This window comes from Chiloscyllium plagiosum, chromosome 22 (assembly GCF_004010195.1).
Source record: "Chiloscyllium plagiosum isolate BGI_BamShark_2017 chromosome 22, ASM401019v2, whole genome shotgun sequence".
In the NCBI taxonomy this organism is placed as follows: Eukaryota; Metazoa; Chordata; class Chondrichthyes; order Orectolobiformes; family Hemiscylliidae; genus Chiloscyllium; species Chiloscyllium plagiosum.
Genome location: NC_057731.1, coordinates 58,437,884 through 58,456,429, shown reverse-complemented (window position 1 = coordinate 58,456,429; position 18,546 = coordinate 58,437,884). Strand labels below are relative to the sequence as shown.

General features: G+C 40.9%; 1 protein-coding gene across 1 annotated transcript in view; it reads right to left on the bottom strand.

Annotated features, from left to right (window-relative positions):
• Window positions 1–18,546, bottom strand: part of xpnpep1 (X-prolyl aminopeptidase (aminopeptidase P) 1, soluble) — a 119,393-nt gene that overhangs the window by 73,083 nt on the left and 27,764 nt on the right. Inside the window, exons 6-12 of the mRNA XM_043713118.1 lie at window positions 17,217–17,360; window positions 13,453–13,548; window positions 9,873–9,954; window positions 6,160–6,370; window positions 3,651–3,740; window positions 3,289–3,339; window positions 3,005–3,063 (exon numbers count right to left, since the gene is read on the bottom strand). Coding sequence (XP_043569053.1) covers window positions 3,005–3,063; window positions 3,289–3,339; window positions 3,651–3,740; window positions 6,160–6,370; window positions 9,873–9,954; window positions 13,453–13,548; window positions 17,217–17,360 — 733 coding nt within the window. The remainder of the gene's footprint in view (window positions 1–3,004; window positions 3,064–3,288; window positions 3,340–3,650; window positions 3,741–6,159; window positions 6,371–9,872; window positions 9,955–13,452; window positions 13,549–17,216; window positions 17,361–18,546) is intronic.

The following is an 18,546-nucleotide window of genomic DNA, read 5'->3' as shown; positions in this document are numbered from 1 at the left end:
CAAGGTATGATTCCAATATTAGAGAGTTTTCCCCCTGATACCTACTGATTTCAGTTTTGGTCGGGCTCCTTGACGCCACACTCAGTTGACTGCAGCCTTGATGTCAAGGGCTGTCACTCTCACCTCCCCTCTGGAATTCAGCTCTTTCATCCATGTTTGAACCAAGGTTGTAATGAAGTCAGGAGCTGAGTGGTTATTGAGCTTGATAGTACTGTTGGTGACACCTTCCATCACTTCACTGATGATCAAGAGTAGACTGATGGAGCAGTAAGTGACAGGGTTAAGTTTGCCCTGCTTTTGGTGTACAGGACACACCTGGGCAATTTTCCACAATGTCAGGTAGAGGCCAGTGTTGTAACTGTAGTGGAAGAGCTTGGTTAGGGGAGCAGCAGGTTCCGGAGCACAAGTCTTCAATACTATTGCCAGAATGTTGTCAGGGCCCAAGGCCTTTGCAATATCCAGAATCTCCAATCAATTCTTTATATCATGTAGAGTGAATCGAATTGGCTGAGGACTGGTGTCTGTGATGCTGGGGATCACTGCAGGAGGCCAAGACAGATCCTTCACTCGGCACTTCTGACTGAAGATTGCTGCAAATGTTTCAGCCTTATCTTTTGCGCTGATGTGCTGGGCTCTTCCATCATTGAGGATAGGGATATTTGTGGAGCCTCCTCCTCCAGTGAGCTATTTAATTTTCCAATACCATTTACTATTGGATATGGCAGGACTGCAGAGTTTAGATCTGATCCATTTGTTGTGGGTTCACTGAGCTTTGTGTATCACTTGCTGCTTATGCTGTTTGGCAGCTTCACCAGGTTGACATCTCATTTTTAAAAATACCTGGTGCTGCTCCTGGCATACCCTTCTGCACTCTCCATTGAACCAGGGCTGATCCCGTGGCTTGACGGTAATGGTTGAGTGGGGGATATGCCGGGCCATGAGGTTACAGATTGTGCTGGAATCCAATTCTACTGCTGTTGATGGCCCACAGTGCCTCATGGGTACTCAGTCCTGCGTTGCTAGATCTGTTCGAAGTCTGTTCCATTTAGCACGGTGATAGTGCCACACAACCTGATGGAGATTATTCTCAATGTGAAGTCAGGTCTTTGTCTCCACAAGGACTGCGCAGTAGTCACTCTTACCAATACTGTCATGGACAGATGCATCTGCAGCTAGCAGACTGGAAAGAATGATGTTTTTCCTTCTCGTTGATTCCCTCACCACCTGCCGCAGACCCAGTTTAAGCCCATTAGTTTGTCAATATACCAATAAATCAGAACATCAAAATGTAACTATAATGTCGCAGGGATATTGATGGCAAGCTTCAGGTTTACAAAATGAAAACATGAATTTGAGAAAAAGACTGTAGGTACACACTAATATCAACTGTATATGCTTATAGAGAAGAATCACGTTATTTAGAGACCTTTGAAATACACACTGGCTAATTAACTGGCGGTACTGATTTCTGGTGGCCAATTAAGCCACATTAAGGTTTTCATTACTAGAGATTTGCAAGATTATTTACTGGCATCTTGAGAATCACATTTCTGTTGGCTTCTGATGATTGAAATTGTGTTTTGTTTCTGCTTCAACAAAAAAAAATCACACTTTTTATTTCGACATTTAATGGTAATAAACATCTTGACTGGCTGAGGTTGTTTCTTTTCAGGAAGCTGAGCAGAGGTTTAATGGAGTTGAATAAAATGAGGGATCTGGAAAAGGTTAAAGAAAAGATTTACTTCCCTTAGTGCACAGTTAAGTGTGCATAGATTTAAAGCAATTGACAAAAGGATTAGAGAGGCATTGAGGAGAACTTTTACCTGTGCATGCGCGCGTGTGTCTGGAACTGACTAGCTAAAAGCATGGTCAGCAGAAACCCTCACTACATTTAAAAGGTACTTGAATGTGCCGTTGATGCCCCATAACAAAAAGGGCCATGGACCAAGAGCCAGAAAGTAGCATTATGCTGACAAACACTCTTGTTTTAAAGCCAGCAAAAGTATAATGGGATCAATGGCTTCTCTCACTGTTGTAAATTTCTATGATCCCAAATTTCAAGATCCCATAAGAATACAAGATGGAGAAGCAGAAGTTGGCCATTCAGGCTCATTCAGTCTGTTCCACTATTCGGCTAACCTCATTTTCCTCAACTCCACCTTCTTAACCTTTCCCCATAAAACTCAATTCCCTTCCTGATTAAAAACCTGTCTCAGCCTTGAATATATTAAGCAGCCCAGTCTTGACAGACCTCTCTGGCATAGAATTCCACAGATTCACAACCTACAGAGAAGAAATTCCTCCTCATCCCTGCCTTAAAAGGGTGGCCCTAATTCTGAGATGATGCCTGTAGATGTTCAAGGTTTGCATAAACATTTGTTGCTTGGGTGCCAGTTGACACAGAATTCCAGAAGACACAGCACAGCAGCACTTCACAGGAAGCTCCAAAGCTCTGAGGATGTCACCTAGAAAGGGGATGAATTGTCTGAAAATCAACTTCCCAGCTCAGCAAACATACCCACAACTACATGATGCCCTCTTGTCCTAGACTCTCCCATAATGGGGAAGCAATCCCTCTTCATCTATTCTGTAAAGCAGACTTAAGAATCTTGCAGGTTGCAATAAGTTCTTTCTTTAGTCCACCAAACCCTGACGAATACAAGCCCAACCTTCTCAACCTTACCGCATAAGAAAATCCCTCCATACCCTTCTGTGGACTGTCATGTGCACAACCAATATATCTTTAGTTAGATTAGGAGATGAAAACTACTCACAGTATTCTTTGTGTGGTCTAACTAGAGCTCTGTATAGTTTTTGTATGTTTTAATGTACCATGATTCCATTCAAGTAGTGAACCTAAATTCAGCAATAGTGGGAAAGGCGAGAAATACTAACCATGAGGTGATTCCCTAATGCTCCCAAGTAGCAAAACATGAACATATGGGATTTGGATTTCTGTAAAACAATTCTGTTACACTAAAATAGGTGCAGCATTAAGACTTACATGCGGAATTCAGCTGCCTTGTCCGAAGCATCCAGTTCAGTTATGTTGCCTTTTGGAACCTGCAAAATTGCAATCTTAGTAAATATTCCAGAAATAATGGGCATGTTAAACGAGAAAGTAAAGTTACAGTAGGTTGATATGAATTACCTAAAACTCTTTGATTGTGGTTTAGTCCACATGGTGTCTTGTGATAGATATTCACCAGAGCTCCCACAGTAAGACTGTGAAAGACCTTGGAGGTTTATCCCAGAAATGCCGATATGAACAATGAGAAACTTTCTTACCTCTTTCTCAAGCCAGGCAAACAGTTCACAGAGAGCCACAGCATCTTTAATCTAAGTAGAACAAACAAATAAACAAAACACATTTTTCCAAATAATTTATTTTTGTTAGCTTACTTGTCACTGTTTTTCTTTAAATAACTGTTCAGTTTAAAAGATGTGAGAGGGCAACATGTGGTCCTAAGCTTGTGTAAAAACCAACGACAGCTTATACCTATCAAACCCCATAAACAACAATATGATTAGTAGCCAGGTAATAGCTATAATAGCTGATGTTGATGTGTGCAGTTTGTATTTAAATATCATCTCAAATTGCTCATGCTGATAGAGGTTAGGAAGAGCAAGCGATTAAAATTATTACTCACATGAGCGCGTCTCATCCCTTGGATTTCTGTTGGATTCTTGAGAGCTTTTGCAATGCAAATGGGAGTGTATACAGTCTGCAGTCTGAGTCTCTGTTAAAATCAAAGTCAAGAACTTACTTTGCTCATAGCCCTATTTGTACGATAGTTCCAATTAATGATACCACGGAGCAGTAACTACAAAGTAAGTAGGATTCTTGGCACACTGACACAACAGGAGCAAAACTGCACCAACTTACAGGTGTCATATTATTGTTTTCATCTTAAGTACTTAAAAGAGAATCAGGTTTGCACAAGGTATCATGGTGAGTGCTTGGCATGGCTCTGCTTTCATTCAAACAAGAAATGGCAACAGTCACCGAGGTCCCAAAATGGGCTTGAATGGGTTTTGGGGTTTTTTTTTGAGGGAGAAGTAGGAAGAGAAAAAAAGAATCAATTCTTTACTTTAGTTTTTCTTTTTGTGCTTCCAGTCAGAAATGCAATTACTCGGAGGATACTCTACAGTTCTTAAATATGAAGTTAGCACAGAGCGCAACTACAATAAAGATTTAAACAGAAGTAGCAAAAATTGAAAATTGGAACACATCAAACCTGAAATATCCTGCAACTCGGATATAATCTCCTTATTTACTGACTAAGCTGCTGGGTTTTCCTGTAATTTTCATGTTCTTGAAGTGTGCTCAGTTTTGGGCTGTTAATGTCATGCCGGTGTTGAAGAACAAAGACATGAACTCTTGCAGGATTAGGCTATTGAGCTTGATGAACAGCCACGATCACGATGAATGGTGAAGCATGCTCGAGGGGTTGAATGGACTCCTGTTGTTCCTATCTTCTATGTTTCTATGCCATGGGGGCAAGAGATAATCAACTGCTGTCATTGCTAATACTGAGCAGTAACAGCAGCAGAATGTCACATCCACTGTGCAGTGATGTGGGAGATGACCAAACCTAGAGATTCCCACCTCGCCATCAGTGTACTCTTATCTTTAAACATATACATTCATTTAATGTGAAGCAGAAACTTTCTGTGGTTAGTACTCACAATAAGAAAAACAGACTTGATTACAGTGTCCTTGGTTGAAACAAATGCAATTTTAAGCATTGGCACAAATACCATCAAGATACAGGACTGTCAAATACAAAAAAAATCCAATACAAAAATGTTGACAGTTGTAGATGTCGAAACTTCAAAGAAAAAGGCTCGAAAACATTTAATCACTGGCATCTAAAAATGAAAAGATGAACCACAGTGGGGAGAGCCTTTAGGCATTTGTAATTATGTGTTCCCTGTCAGGGTTTGTTCAACTTACTTTTCCAGCTATTTGTGCTTGTCTATAAAAAGTCTAAATTCTGCCGGCATCACAAACTTCAGCTTGTAATAAGTTTCCATTTTACAAAATATATCACTCTGAGCTCATGGAGCTTGGCAAATTGCACAAAGTAAAACTCAGACAGTGCTGACACTGTATTGTCAGGTGCAGAACGAGTCCATCTCTAAACATGTAGAGCCACAGTGTGGTCTGTCTCTCAAGTGAAACAGAGGTATTTCCCCAGAGGTGTCATTCACCACCAGCTGGAGTGAGAATTTCTGAACCTTATTAAAACTAAAGTGACCTCAACGTAAATTGTAAGGGAGCAGGGAATTTACCAGATAGTTCTGTAAGCACTAGCATTTTGTGGGAGAGAGGCCCTACACATACATGTGCATCAAGTCGGTCTCCTGATTTGAATTGTTCAGAGTTCCAGGCAATAACCAAAAAAAGGAGAAAGTGAGGACTGCAGATGCTGGAGATCAGAGTCAAAATGTTTGGTACTGGAAAAGCACAGCCGGTCAGGGAGCCTTCAAGGAGCAGGACAGTTGACGTTTCTTGCATTCCTCATGAAGAGCTTATGCTCGAAACGTTGACTCCCCTGCTCCTCAGATGCTGCCTGACTGGCTGTGCTTTTCCAGCACCACATTTTTCAACAGTAACCAAACACTGCCTTGCAGGAACCCAAACCCCTGATGGCAGTCTGTAAGTGCTCCAAGATCAGAAGCTCACTGGTAACATCCATCAGCAGTCTGCTGGCCTCTGTATGTTATTTTTCCAATTAACCCTCCTACTGCAGCCTATCTCCACCCGAAACAATGAAATGCAAAGCTCACCATGTGTTTTGAAAGTGACCTTGTGTGGGATATCGACTGGATGGCCACATTTTCCTAGCTCACTGAAGTGGAGCTCTCTCTCACAGTGCCTGATGTCCATGCCAATACTGGCAAAGCATGGTCAAATTAATTCCCAATATCAGTGCAGCCTGGAATTAAAATTAAGACTCACTGACAATCAACAAACTACACCACAGATCCTGACTCTGCTGCTTTGCAGTCTCAACACAATTTTTACTCTATATGCAAACAAATGCAGAACCCTTTGGGGACCTGTTTTATGAACGAAACAGCAATCTGCATCCTCGGTTGCCGGTTGAAAAGTTTTTTGACAAATTAATATTGTAGTAGCAACTGTCAACTGACCTTTGGGATTGTTTCACAAAGAGCGTAGCTGGCTTTGCTACTGATCCAGACTTTTTCCTTCAAAGTCATGTTGGAACAGATTGTCTGCAGTTCAGTCAGAATTGATTCATAGGGGAGTATGTTTATCTTGAAACTGGGTGCTGTCTCACAGTCAAGCTGCAAATGTTCTCGCACAGCAGGGTCTTCCATATGTGTCTCATTGATGAAAAGTCTGCAATAAAAAAGATTACTTTAAAAATATTAATGGAAACTGCCCTCCTGAGAATTAGTGGCATTGGCTTTTGTTTTAAAACTGCGCTCACTTGAAATAGACACAATGCTTTTGCAATGATTAATCCTCATTCTTTTCTTGCACTGCAGTCTCATAATTGTTTATTTCTGAAGCAAATAAGAGAAAGTCAAAAAAACAAAGCAAAAGCAGGAATCATCATCAGACAATTGGCTTTAACACTGTATGTAAAGAGTGTGAATTTAAACTTGCACTTTTACAGATTGCTCATAATCCCCAGGCCAATGAAAAGCAATTCACAGACAACACGTATACTTGTTGCTGCAATGTAAGAAACACAGCAATGAACTTGCACGTAGCAAGTTCCAAAAATAGCAACACGATCAGATGATTGGTTGTTTGTGGTTGACTGAGAAATAAATTTGGCTCAAACACTGGGAATAAAACTCAGCTTGTTACAAAATCGTGCTATTGGATCTTTAACATCTGAAGGGGAAGATGGGGTCCTGGTTTAACATTTCAACCAGAACATTGCGCCTCTGATGATGCAGCATTCCCCCAAAACCATCCAACAATCCCAGTCTAGGCATTCGTGTTCAAGTCTCTGGAGTGGGATTTGAACCCACAACTCAGAGATAAATCAGAGATTGAGCCATGGCTAACAGAAATGCAGCTATAATATTGAAATTAAACCACCCAGAGTTGGGACTGTTGAACAAACGTTTTGGGATCAGGCTTTGCTACTAATCTAAACTTCCACCTTAGAAGTTGCATTGGAACAAATTTCCAAAACTCTTTTGGCAGCGTCTGCCAAATCCACGACAACCATTCTGAAGGCCAAGAGCAGCAGATACATGGGAATACCATTGTGTGTAAGCTCCCCTCCAAGCCACGCATCATCCTGACTTCAAAATATGTCACTAACATTATTTCACAGATGGTGTCAGACTGAACCATGTGCAGTTATAGACCTAAATCCAGCTCCTATCCACTAGCAACAGGCTGGGATATACAAAAAAAAAGGGAACTGGATTAGCTAACTTGTCACAAGCTAGCTGAATTTAGTGTTGCAAAATGTTTGTGATACTGAACAACTTCAGTTTCTAACAATCTGAACTAACCAGTGCTCTTTCATTAGGCCAGCATTGGAGCTTAGACATGGATGAATGGGATGGAAAGCCAAATGAAGAAAGGCTAAACAGATTGTGGGGTAAGCCATTAAGAATTTGGAGGAAAGAGATATGATCTTATTGAAACTGACTAGATCTTGAGGCACACGACACAGGAAGAATGTTCCCCTTATGGGAAACTAAACTTACAACACAGTTAAAAACAAGTGGTCTCCCATTGAAATCTGAAATGAGGATTTCTTTCTCCCTTAGAGGGTCATTAGTTCATGAATTTATCTTCCCCAGGAAGCAGCAGAGACTGAGTTATTGAAAATATTCAAGGTAGAATTAGTCTGATTTTTGAGAGACGAGGGAATCAAATGTTATGGAGAACAGACAGGGAGACAAAGTTATCACAGACTGCACCAACAGACCACGAGAGGCACGGCGGCTCAGTGGTTAGCACCACAGCCTCACAGCACCAGGGACCTGGGTTCGATTCCAGCCTCAGGCGAAGGTCTGTATGAAGTTTGCACATTCTCTCCATGTCTGTGTGGGTTTCCTCCCGCAATGTGCAGGTTCGGTTAATTGGCCATGCTAAACTACCCACAGTGTTCAGGGATGTGTGGGTTAGGTGATTAGTCAGGGGTAAATGAAAAGTAGTAGGGGAATGGGTCTGGGTGGGTTACTCTTCGGAGGGTTGGCATGGACTTGTTGGGCCGAATGGACTGTTTCCACACTGTAGGGATTCTGTCAGCTGCTATCATAGAGATTGGTAGAGCAAGTTCAAAACGGGCTCACTTCTCAATCTAATGTCCTGAGACATTACACTGAATTTGTACTGAAACGTGATTCAGTCATATTCGTGAGCAGATTGAAGAGTTTGTTCTCATGATGTAAAATGATATCGTCACAGTGGAGCTGGAGCAAAATCAGATTTCCCAAACCCAAGAGGTTCCACCAATCAGGAAAGCCCGACTTGGAGCTTTTTTCTTTAGAAACTAAAAAATGGCGGGATGATCTAACAGATATGTGTAGCTTATAAAATGGCTCCATTCGGTAGACAGGAGAGATGTTTCTACTTATATCTAAAACCAGAGCCAGTGACAGCAACATAGAATAGCCACTAATAAATCCAATAAGATATTCAGAAGTAACATGTTTGCCCAAAGAGCAATTAAACTCTGGCACTTGGTCCCACTGGGATTGATAGCTGTGAATTGTTGAGATACACTCAAGGAAGAGCAGAATAAGGTACATGAAGGAGAAAAGGAGAAGATACAAAGGTGGAGTTAAAGGAGAAAGGATGCAAGGAGGCATGTGTGCAGTGTTAACAACAGCATCGACAGCGGTGAAAGGCAACGAAAAAACTGTTGGAATGCAAGCATTCGAAAATAGATTTACCATTTCAGATACTCGTGGTACTAACATTGAAACATCAGTATATTGCTGCTGTTTTCCCAGACTTATTGATGGAGCTTGTAAATAGTTAAATATTCAATATTAGCCTACCATAACACCACAGCAAATAGGAACAGGAGCAGACCGCTCAGCCATTCCTGATGAAGGGCTTATGCCCAAAACATCGATTCTCCTGCTCCTCAGATGCTTCTGTGCTTTTCCAGCACCACACTCCTGACTCTGATCTCTAGCATCTGCAGTCCTCACTTCCTCCTAGTTTTGCCCCTCGAGCCTGCTGCACCATCCAATAGGATCATGACTGATCCGACATTCCTCATTTCGCTTTCCTGCCCTTTGTTTGTTATCCTCAGTTCCCCGTCACCCTCGGTTCCTCATTACCCTCGATTCCCCATTTCCTCGGTTCCCCGTTACCCTCGGTTCCCCGGTACCCTCGGTTCCCCATTTCCTCGGTTCCCCGTTACCCTCGGTTCCCCGTTACCCTCAGTTCCCCGTTACCCTCGGTTCCCCGTTACTCTCGGTTCTCCATTTCCTCGGTTCGCCGTTAATCTCTGTTCTCCATTACCTCGGTTCCCCATTACCCTCAATTCCCCATTTCCTCGGTTCCCCGTTACCCTCGGTTCCCCGTTACCCTCGGTTCCCCGTTACCCTCGGTTCCCCGTTACCCTCGATTCCCCAACTGATCAAGAATCTGTCTCAACCTTAAGTACCCACAAGGACTCTGCCCCTACCCCCCTCCAAACAGACACACTCCACATAACTAAATTACTTTACAATCTGGGAGTGTACAGTTTATAAACAATCATTGTCAGGCATATCCAAAATCTAATATGTCTCAAAACAAAAGCTTGTCACAGCCTTCGAAAATTGATTTTAAAAGCCATTGCTACTTGAACATTTAAATTTCAAAGTTTGAGATAACATAAAACAGAAGGTTTGCTGTGAACCCAAATTACCGAATGGAGTTTAGGCCAATGATGGTGAATGCGAAGAATACCGGGTTATACTGTATGTCAGAGCCCCGAAGGTTAAACAGCCCTGTGGAGGAGGGAAGAAAATCAAAACATTACAATCAATCTTAAAAGATTTACACCTTCCAGATTCAACACTGGGATGCACACTTTCAGACCAGAACCACTGTTCCCATTTCTGTGGACAGCAGCTGTCAGCAATGATATTGCTCTTGGCATGTACAGATCATCCAGATGACTCTCGTTTCTTTACCCATCCCATCATCAGCCCCTTTGCTTCACTCTGTGACACTGCTGCATCGTGGTAACATCACTAGATGATGCAGACGTCCAGGGTAATGCTCTGGAGACACAGATGCAAGTCCCACCATGACATAGCATGGAACTTAAATTCTATTGAACCAGTGCTGACTGTCATAGTTTACCTGCCATAGCAAGCCTGACCTGATCTGGTTAATCTTAAAGGCCTTCGCAAATGGCTAGCAAGTCCCTCATTTGGGCCAAGCCATTGACAAAAGTTAAATGTAATGAAACCAGAGGGACCACCTGGTATTGACTAAATCACCGGGCAATAATGGCACACCAAGCCTTGCTCTAGCTAAAAATTAGATGTCAACCTGGTGAAGCTACAAAACTGGACTACGGCATGCCAAATAGCAGATGCAGCAAGTGAGAGGCAGAGTTAAATGATCCTACAACCAACTAATTGGATTTCAGCTTGCAGTCCGAGTGGGCATGTATTTAAAGTGAGAGGAGAAAGATGTTAAAAAGGCCAAGACGCAACTTTTATTTTACACAGAGTAGTTCATATGTGGAATGACCTGCCAGGTACAGTTGGATGCAGGTACAGTTACAACATTTAAATGACATTTGGTCAAGGACATGAATGGGAAAGGTTTGGATGGATATTGACGAAACACATGCAAGTGGGACTAGTTTAATTTGGAACATGGTTGGTGAGGATTAGTTGGACCGAAGGATCTGTTTCAGTGCTTTATAACTCTATGATTTTATGTAACCAATTATATAACAGCTTTCAAAACATATAGTCATTTTCTGAGGGAATTCAGTGCTGCTGGAGTTTAAATAAATGCAGCACAAAAAAACACTGTTAGATGGAAGGTAGATTGAAAAAAATACTCATACATATCCAAGCGTTAAATGATATGCAGCATTTTCTGGTAGTGAAACAGGACTATTACAATAATCTAGGAACAAATTGTTGCATTTGCTGGAATCTGGACTGAAAACAAAAAATGCTGGAGATAACAGCAGGTCAGGCAGCATCCATGGAGAGAGAGAAAGCTGGTGTTTCGAGGTAAGATGGCTCTTCATCACAGCATGCCTTGAAATGTTAGATTGTTCTTTCCCTGGATGCTGTCTGACCAATTCGATCTCTAGCTTTTGTTGTTCTCATTACAATAATCTAACTGACAAAGCCAGAATCTTTACTTAAGACCAATATTTCACAAAAACTGAGGAAAATAGAGACACAATTCCAAGAGACATGCAGCAACATGAAACTGTGCTGCAGTAATTACTGTGTTCAGTTCCACTGTTTGCTAAAGTACCAGTGTGCCACAGATCTCAAATGGAGCACTTACCACAATTTAACTCTAACAACTGACGAATCACAGTGGGTGGGAGGCAGTGAGAAGTCACACACACTTAGTTCAAATAACACAGTCCACAGGTCACGCTGGGAGAGTACAGCCCAATGTGAAAATAAATCATAAACACTGGACTGAGAGGGGAAACTGGAGGAACCCACGCACACAGGGAAAATGCACAAACTTCACAAAGACAGTTGCCAAAGGGTGGAATCGAACCCGGCTCCCAGGCGCTGTAAGGCAGCATGCTAAACACTGACCTCACATTTCCACATGGACCTGCTCCTTAACTCAGGAATTTGGAGGTAAATTGCACTGAACTAAACTTCAGTTTCCAACTGCTCTCCTGTGACAGGAGTTAGAAAGTGCATGTAATTGAGAACAAGATTGAAGAAATATGATAGACATTCAAACAGCACGTCACGCTCAGCATCCAGATTAGCGTCGTGAAGCACAGCAATACAGCTCTTCCCTACCTCTGGGACAGAAGGTCTGAGTTCAAGACTCTTGTGCCTCAAGGGTGTGACTTGGCCCAAAAAAATTATTAAGAATACGTTTAAGTGTCTAAATGTGCCGGCTGGTAATGAATGCTAATAGTTAACAAGATTTTTGTTTCCTTTTTAAAGTATCCCTTTAAAGGGATAAAGTACTAGGATGAGTTCCTCAAAGAATTAAGCTAGATTAAACAGCAATAACAGCAGAAAACAAAACTAAAAACATTACGAATGCTGAATTGTTTTTAAAAATCACAAGATAAACACTAAATCGTAAGAAACAGGAATAGCACACCACGCTGTTAACCCCACTCAAAAAGGCAAATGTGCCATATAAAGATCACCTTTCATTCTATTAAACTTCAACTAAAGTCATCCCAACCTGAATAATGTTTCCTCAAAAGATCGCTCCTTTGTCCCAGTATCAGCCTAGTGAATCTTTGCAATTACAATATAAATGCACCCCTCCTCAAATAAAGCCAGACTTGACGCAGTACTCTGGAAATAGTCTAACCAATGTCCTCATGCGCTCTACTAAAGCTCAGTATGCTCATTGCCTCTTGCAGACTACATCTAACTGCATTCTGACTATATTGAACTCCCACTTCAGTACCATTTCCAGTGAAGTATAACAACATACAGTAAACAAAGAGATTGTTTAATGCTGTGTGTGGGAATACTTTCTTTTAAGTGTTCAGTGGATCCTGAGAGGAGAAAACCAGGAGGAAAATGCAGATGTCACTGTGGACTCTGAAGGAAAATATTGTTTAATTTGTCCCCAGAGTCTTTTCTGGATGGAGGGTAATTCCAACTATTACAATGATATCATAAAGAAAAAGACTTTTAGTAAATCACATCATCCATTATAACACCTCTCTTTACTATGATTGTTACTTAGCTGGGAGCATTCTCAGCTTCAAGTCAGAAAACTGAGGATTCAAATTTATTCTGACTCATACACACTATCTAAGTTAATACTGCAACACAATCACACAGGCATGTTGCATCATCACAAATGTTTTCCTTCAGAGAAAGCGTAAAGCTAAGGTTTTCAAATGGGTGCTAAAGTTTTCATAGCAAAGAGAAAGAATTGTGTCTGTCATTATCCTGGCCAACATTCCTCCCTTAGCTAGCATAAAGCAGATTTACCTTTTAAATATCTCATTACTATTTTTCAAAATAATGTTTCTATTTATTAGAGAGTCAGGGGACATAAATATAAGTCACAAACATATCCAATAAGAAGTTCAGGATTAATGCATAGTCACAGAGAGTTCTTCAAACCCAGCCTTCACATAGTCACTGAACTTCCCTAAATAATGGGAGTCAGTGACCCCACTGAAGCTATAGAAAAGTTGTTAAATCAAGTAAATGCCTCCCTTTCGGGAAAATTTCTTTTTAAAAAGGGCATGATTTTTTAATTGCTAAATTCTTTAAAGAGTAAAAAAAAAATGCACCCACATGCAATTTCATCGAGGGCTGTGATCACCAGCCAACTAGCATTTTTCTCCACCATCTTCGCACGCTGTTGTACAATTTTGTCTTGCCAAGACATACCTGAAATGGAGTTTAAACACAATTACTAAAAGCTACTAACATGACTTTTACAGAGTAAATGACAAAGCAACGATTTACATTCATGTTTAAGTACAGGAGCCCATGAATGAACCATTCAGATACTTTTTCTGTTTATTACATTGAAGGCACATCGACGTCCTTTTCACATCCAGTTGCCTTGCCTCCATTCCCTTTAACAGCCGGACTTTTATCAATCTCGGGTTTAAAACGATGCACTGACCTCAGATCTATTGTTTTTTGTCAGACAGTATGTTCCAAACTTCTGTCACCCTCAGCCTGAACTACCTCCTAATTTCTCTATTGAAAGACAGATTTTAAGGTTATAGTTCTTTGTCCAGATGTCCCCATGTGCCAACTTCAAAACTATCTATTTCATGTCAAATTTTATGTTGAATTATGTTTACTTCTGAAGGAAGCATGACGAGTCACAAGATTTTCCTTTCACTTTTGAAGTCATTAATCATTAAAGGAACTGTATGCTCAGGTAGCCAGTTGTCCTGACAGGTGAAGTTGGGCAATAGTAAAATCTTAAACTAAAATCCTTTACACACAAATTTCAGTAACGCAAGTGTGTGAGGAACATTAAAACCATTTGAAAAGATAACGTTTGTATTTGAAACTAATCTAATGTTATTCCAGATGTGGTCTAAACAGGGCTTTCAACAACTACAGCAAAACCTCTTCCCATTCATGGTCTAGCTCTTTAGTCAAAAAACCAAACGTTCCAATCCACATTTATCAGATAGCCCACTGAGGGAAAGTACAAAAATCTGCCCCTAGACTCCAGTACAGAGCAAAAGAGGAGAACTTTTGCCAGAGATGTGATCCAGATTCAGCAAAGCTTTGTCTTCAAGGTTTAGGTGGATGTTAAAGATCACCTGGTTCTATGCAGTAAATCCTGATTGAAGATTGATGTAGATGTTGTTGGTTACTGTACAAAAGCAGCAGATAGGCTGCTGTTTGAAAATCCATTGGAGAATCATCCTTCCCACGCTGCTAGGATTTTATAAGAGTGGTTTTTCCTATTCTACACAACTCTAGCTGCACAGATCACTCTTATTACAGCAAATAACAAAGAACCTAATCAATTAGAGAGAGAAGATTTCCATTTCACCATTTAGATTGTACAATGTTGGCAGTGATCATTACAGCAGATCGCAAAACCAGCAGCTGCTGGAAATCTGCAAATAAGATATCCTGCACTTGGCGATAAGAATGGATGTGAGCTTTTTAACCATCTGTTACACCTACAACACCATGGCTATCACATCCAGAGGTGAGGCTTCAACTTGGTCCTTCTGACCCAGAGGTTGAGACACTACCACTGTGCCACAAGACCCCCTCAGAATAGATTGTGCATTAGCAATAATGCAACTTCATAAACAATTCTCAACTGATGTTCTGTAAAACAGTACCTGTTTAGGAAGAGGATTGCAAAGGTCCCTTATATTGAGTGGAAACCCAGAAAGTAATGGTTTTGGATCCTCAAAAAACATGAGGCACCACAAAATCTTTCATGATTCAGTTTGGGGGGCTGCGAGAACATAGAAATGTTGCAAAGAGATAAAGACAATTAAGGTGAGTGGGCAAAGGAGGTGGGAAATGAAGTATTGAATGGGAAAGTGAGCAGTTATGCATTTCGGTAGGATGAGTCGAAAACAGAATGTTAACATGATGAGAGGCCAGCATGTATTGTACAATAGCCTTTATTCAGAGAGAGGGGTTGGAGTATAAGGAAGTCTTGCTGCAAACAAACAGTAGGACAACACTGTAACCTTACCGAAAGGGAGCACATACCTTTCTTAGAGACTGGGAAACAAAGGTTCACTGAATTGAATGCTGGGATAAGTTTCAATCGAACGGGCATATGTTCCCTGGAGTTTAGAAGAAAGACAGGGATGGCATTGAATAGTATAAATGTCTGACAGGACTTGATAGTGTAGGTTCCGAGAGGCTGATCCCACAGACTGAGGATGGAGAGTCAGCTATTTAAGACGGAGATGAGGAAACATTTCTTCACTGAGGATTGTGAATTCCCTGCCCCAGTGAATGCTCTGCTTTCCAGTATTTTCAATTGCGAGATTAACAGAATGTTGCACTTTGTCTTAAGTGAATCAATAATTTGGGGACAGTGCAGGAAGGTGAAGTTGAGGAAGATGATCAGCTGTGGTTTTACTGCACAACAATGCTAGCTCAAGGGGTTGTCTCATTCCTGATCATGTTTATGTCAGGCACAATACACTTTAATTAAAACCCCATAATAACCATAAGAAATTTGTCCAAAATAACTCTTGAATCTTACCTGTTTAAAACATTTTTGAAAACTCATCAGAAATGGCAACAAAACTGAGTTAATGGGAACAGATGGTGGATGTCAAACACTGTTCCTTTCACCTGTGAACCCTCAAATCTAGCCCAAATTGATAGTAAACGTCCCACCGGATGCGTAAAGATCTGATGAATGTCATTGACCTGAAATGTTAACAGCTCGCCTCAGCATGATGCTGCTGAATATCTACAAATTTAATTTCAGATTTTCAACATCAAGATTATTTGGCTTTTGTGAAATGCTTCAACAGTATTTTGGCTTTCTGCTGATGGCAACTGGACTACCAATCTTGAAGCGTTATTACAAAACATATGGAATAAAGGAAAAATTGTCATAGTACTACAGACTATAGGGCTGCTCTCATTAGAGACAGAAGATGATTGGTGGTGATTTAACCCAAGGGTCACTATGCCTCAGGCATGGCAAGGTCAAGAAAATGGAACCTTCAACTGGTGCTGGAATCGAACCTGCACTGTTGGCGACATTCTGCATCACAAACCCATCATCCAACCAACTGAGCTAACGGGGCCCCAATGAAATTGTAAGTACATCATAAAAAGGTAATTGTGAGTGAGGTTCACTTTATATGTGAGTACTCAATATCCAGATCAGCAATTAGCAAGAAGTAGGAATATAGTGTTCCATTCACCTCTAAGAATAGGTTGTTGAAGGAAAGGGAAGGAGAAAGAGAAGCAAAGGTGTGTCAGACCACAGTGAGCAGGTATGATTATGGCTAATCCTCATGTGGAGGTTAAGAACTAATGTGGGTAAGTTGGGTAATTACGGATGGGTAATAAATGCTGAGCCAGCCGGCAATGCCAAAATCCCGTCGAATCAGAAAAAAAGTTTCATTTCAATTATTAGCTCAATTAAGATGTAATAAAACAGTAAACACACTTCAAAACTATTTATTTCATGTTAAATTTTATGTTGAATTATGTTTACATCTGAAGGAAGCATGAAGAGTCATAAGATTTTCTTTTCACATCTGAAGAAACTGTCTGCTCAGATAGCCTGTTGTCCTGACAGGTGAAATTGGCAAAAGTAAAATCTTAAATTAAAATCCTTCACACACAAATTTCAGCAACAATTTAATGTCTGATGAACATTAAAACCATTTGAAAAGATCACATTCATATTTAAAACTAATCTAAAAACAAAACTCTTCATTTTAATGCCTCAAGCACCTTCAAAATTACACCAGACGCTTTCAATCTTCAATTATTTTGCACAGATTAAACTGGAATTCTATTGAACTTCAGTATACAATGATGTTCAAGATGACAGCAGAGTGATTTCTAATGGTGAACAGACTCACCAGTGTAACTCAGATCCATAATCAACAATGGTTTGCAAGGTCGGCTTGGCTGGTCCTTCCAAATCTTATCAACAAGGTTTTCTTTCAGAGGCACAAGATGATGTCCTGAATTCTTCATCGCTTTAGACAGGCTCTTCCATTGGTCTGAAAAAGACAGACAGCTCTATGATCCAGATTCTGATCTTGAAGCAACTGAGTCACAAAGATCTAGCCATCTCCACAGCTTGGGTTTGTCCTTTCCCAACATCAGCTGAAACATGGGCCAAGCCAAGGAGATCTCCAAGCAGCTAGCAACACGGTTTTACTGGGCAGGGTAAGTCGCCAATGAAATTCAAATATTCTCACAGACAAACTAGGAAACAAAATCATTGATTATTCTTCCCTTAGCTTGGACTGTGAAACAATTATTTGGGATACACATTGAGATTATAATAGATTCTACAATATTAATACAGGCTACTAGACTAGGTGGGATTGAGGTTCACAAGGAAGAGGTATTAGAAATCCTGCAGAGTGTGAAAATAGATAAGTCCCCTGGGCCGGATGGGATTTATCCTAGGATCCTCTGGGAAGCCAGGGAGGAGATTGCCGAGCCTTTGGCATTGATCTTGAAATCGTCATTGTCACAGGAATAGTGCCAGAAGACTGGAGGATAGCAAATGTGGTTCCCCTGTTCAAGAAGGGGAGTAGAGACAACCCTGGTAATTATAGACCAGTGAGCCTTACTTCAGTTGATGGTAAAGTATTGGAAAAGGTTATAAGAGATAGAATTTATAATCATCTAGAAAAGATTAATTTGATTAGGGATAGTCAGCATGGTTTTGTGAAGGGTAGGTTGTGCCTCACAAACCTTATTGAGTTCTTTGAGGAGGTGACTAAACAGGTGGATGAGAGTAAACCAGTTGATGTGTATATGAATTTCAACAAGGCGGTTAATAAGGTTCGAGGAGAAAGTGAGGTCTGCAGATGCTGGAGATCAAAGTTGAAACTTTATTGCTGGAACAGCACAGCAGGTCAGGCAGCATCCAGGGAACAGGAGATTCGGCGTTTCGGGCACAGGCCCTTCTTCAGGAATAAGGTTCCCCACAGTAGGCTATTGTACAAAATGCGGAGGAATGGGATTGTGGGAGATATAACAGTTTGGATCAGTAATTGGCTTGCTGAAAGAAGACAGAGGATGGTGTTGATGGGAAATTTTCATCCTGGAGTCCAGTTACCAGTGGTGTACTGCAAGGGTCAGTGTTGGGTCCACTGCTGTTCGTCAGTTTTATAAACGACCTGGATGAGGGCGTAGAAGGGTGGGTTAGTAAATTTGCAGATGACACTAAGG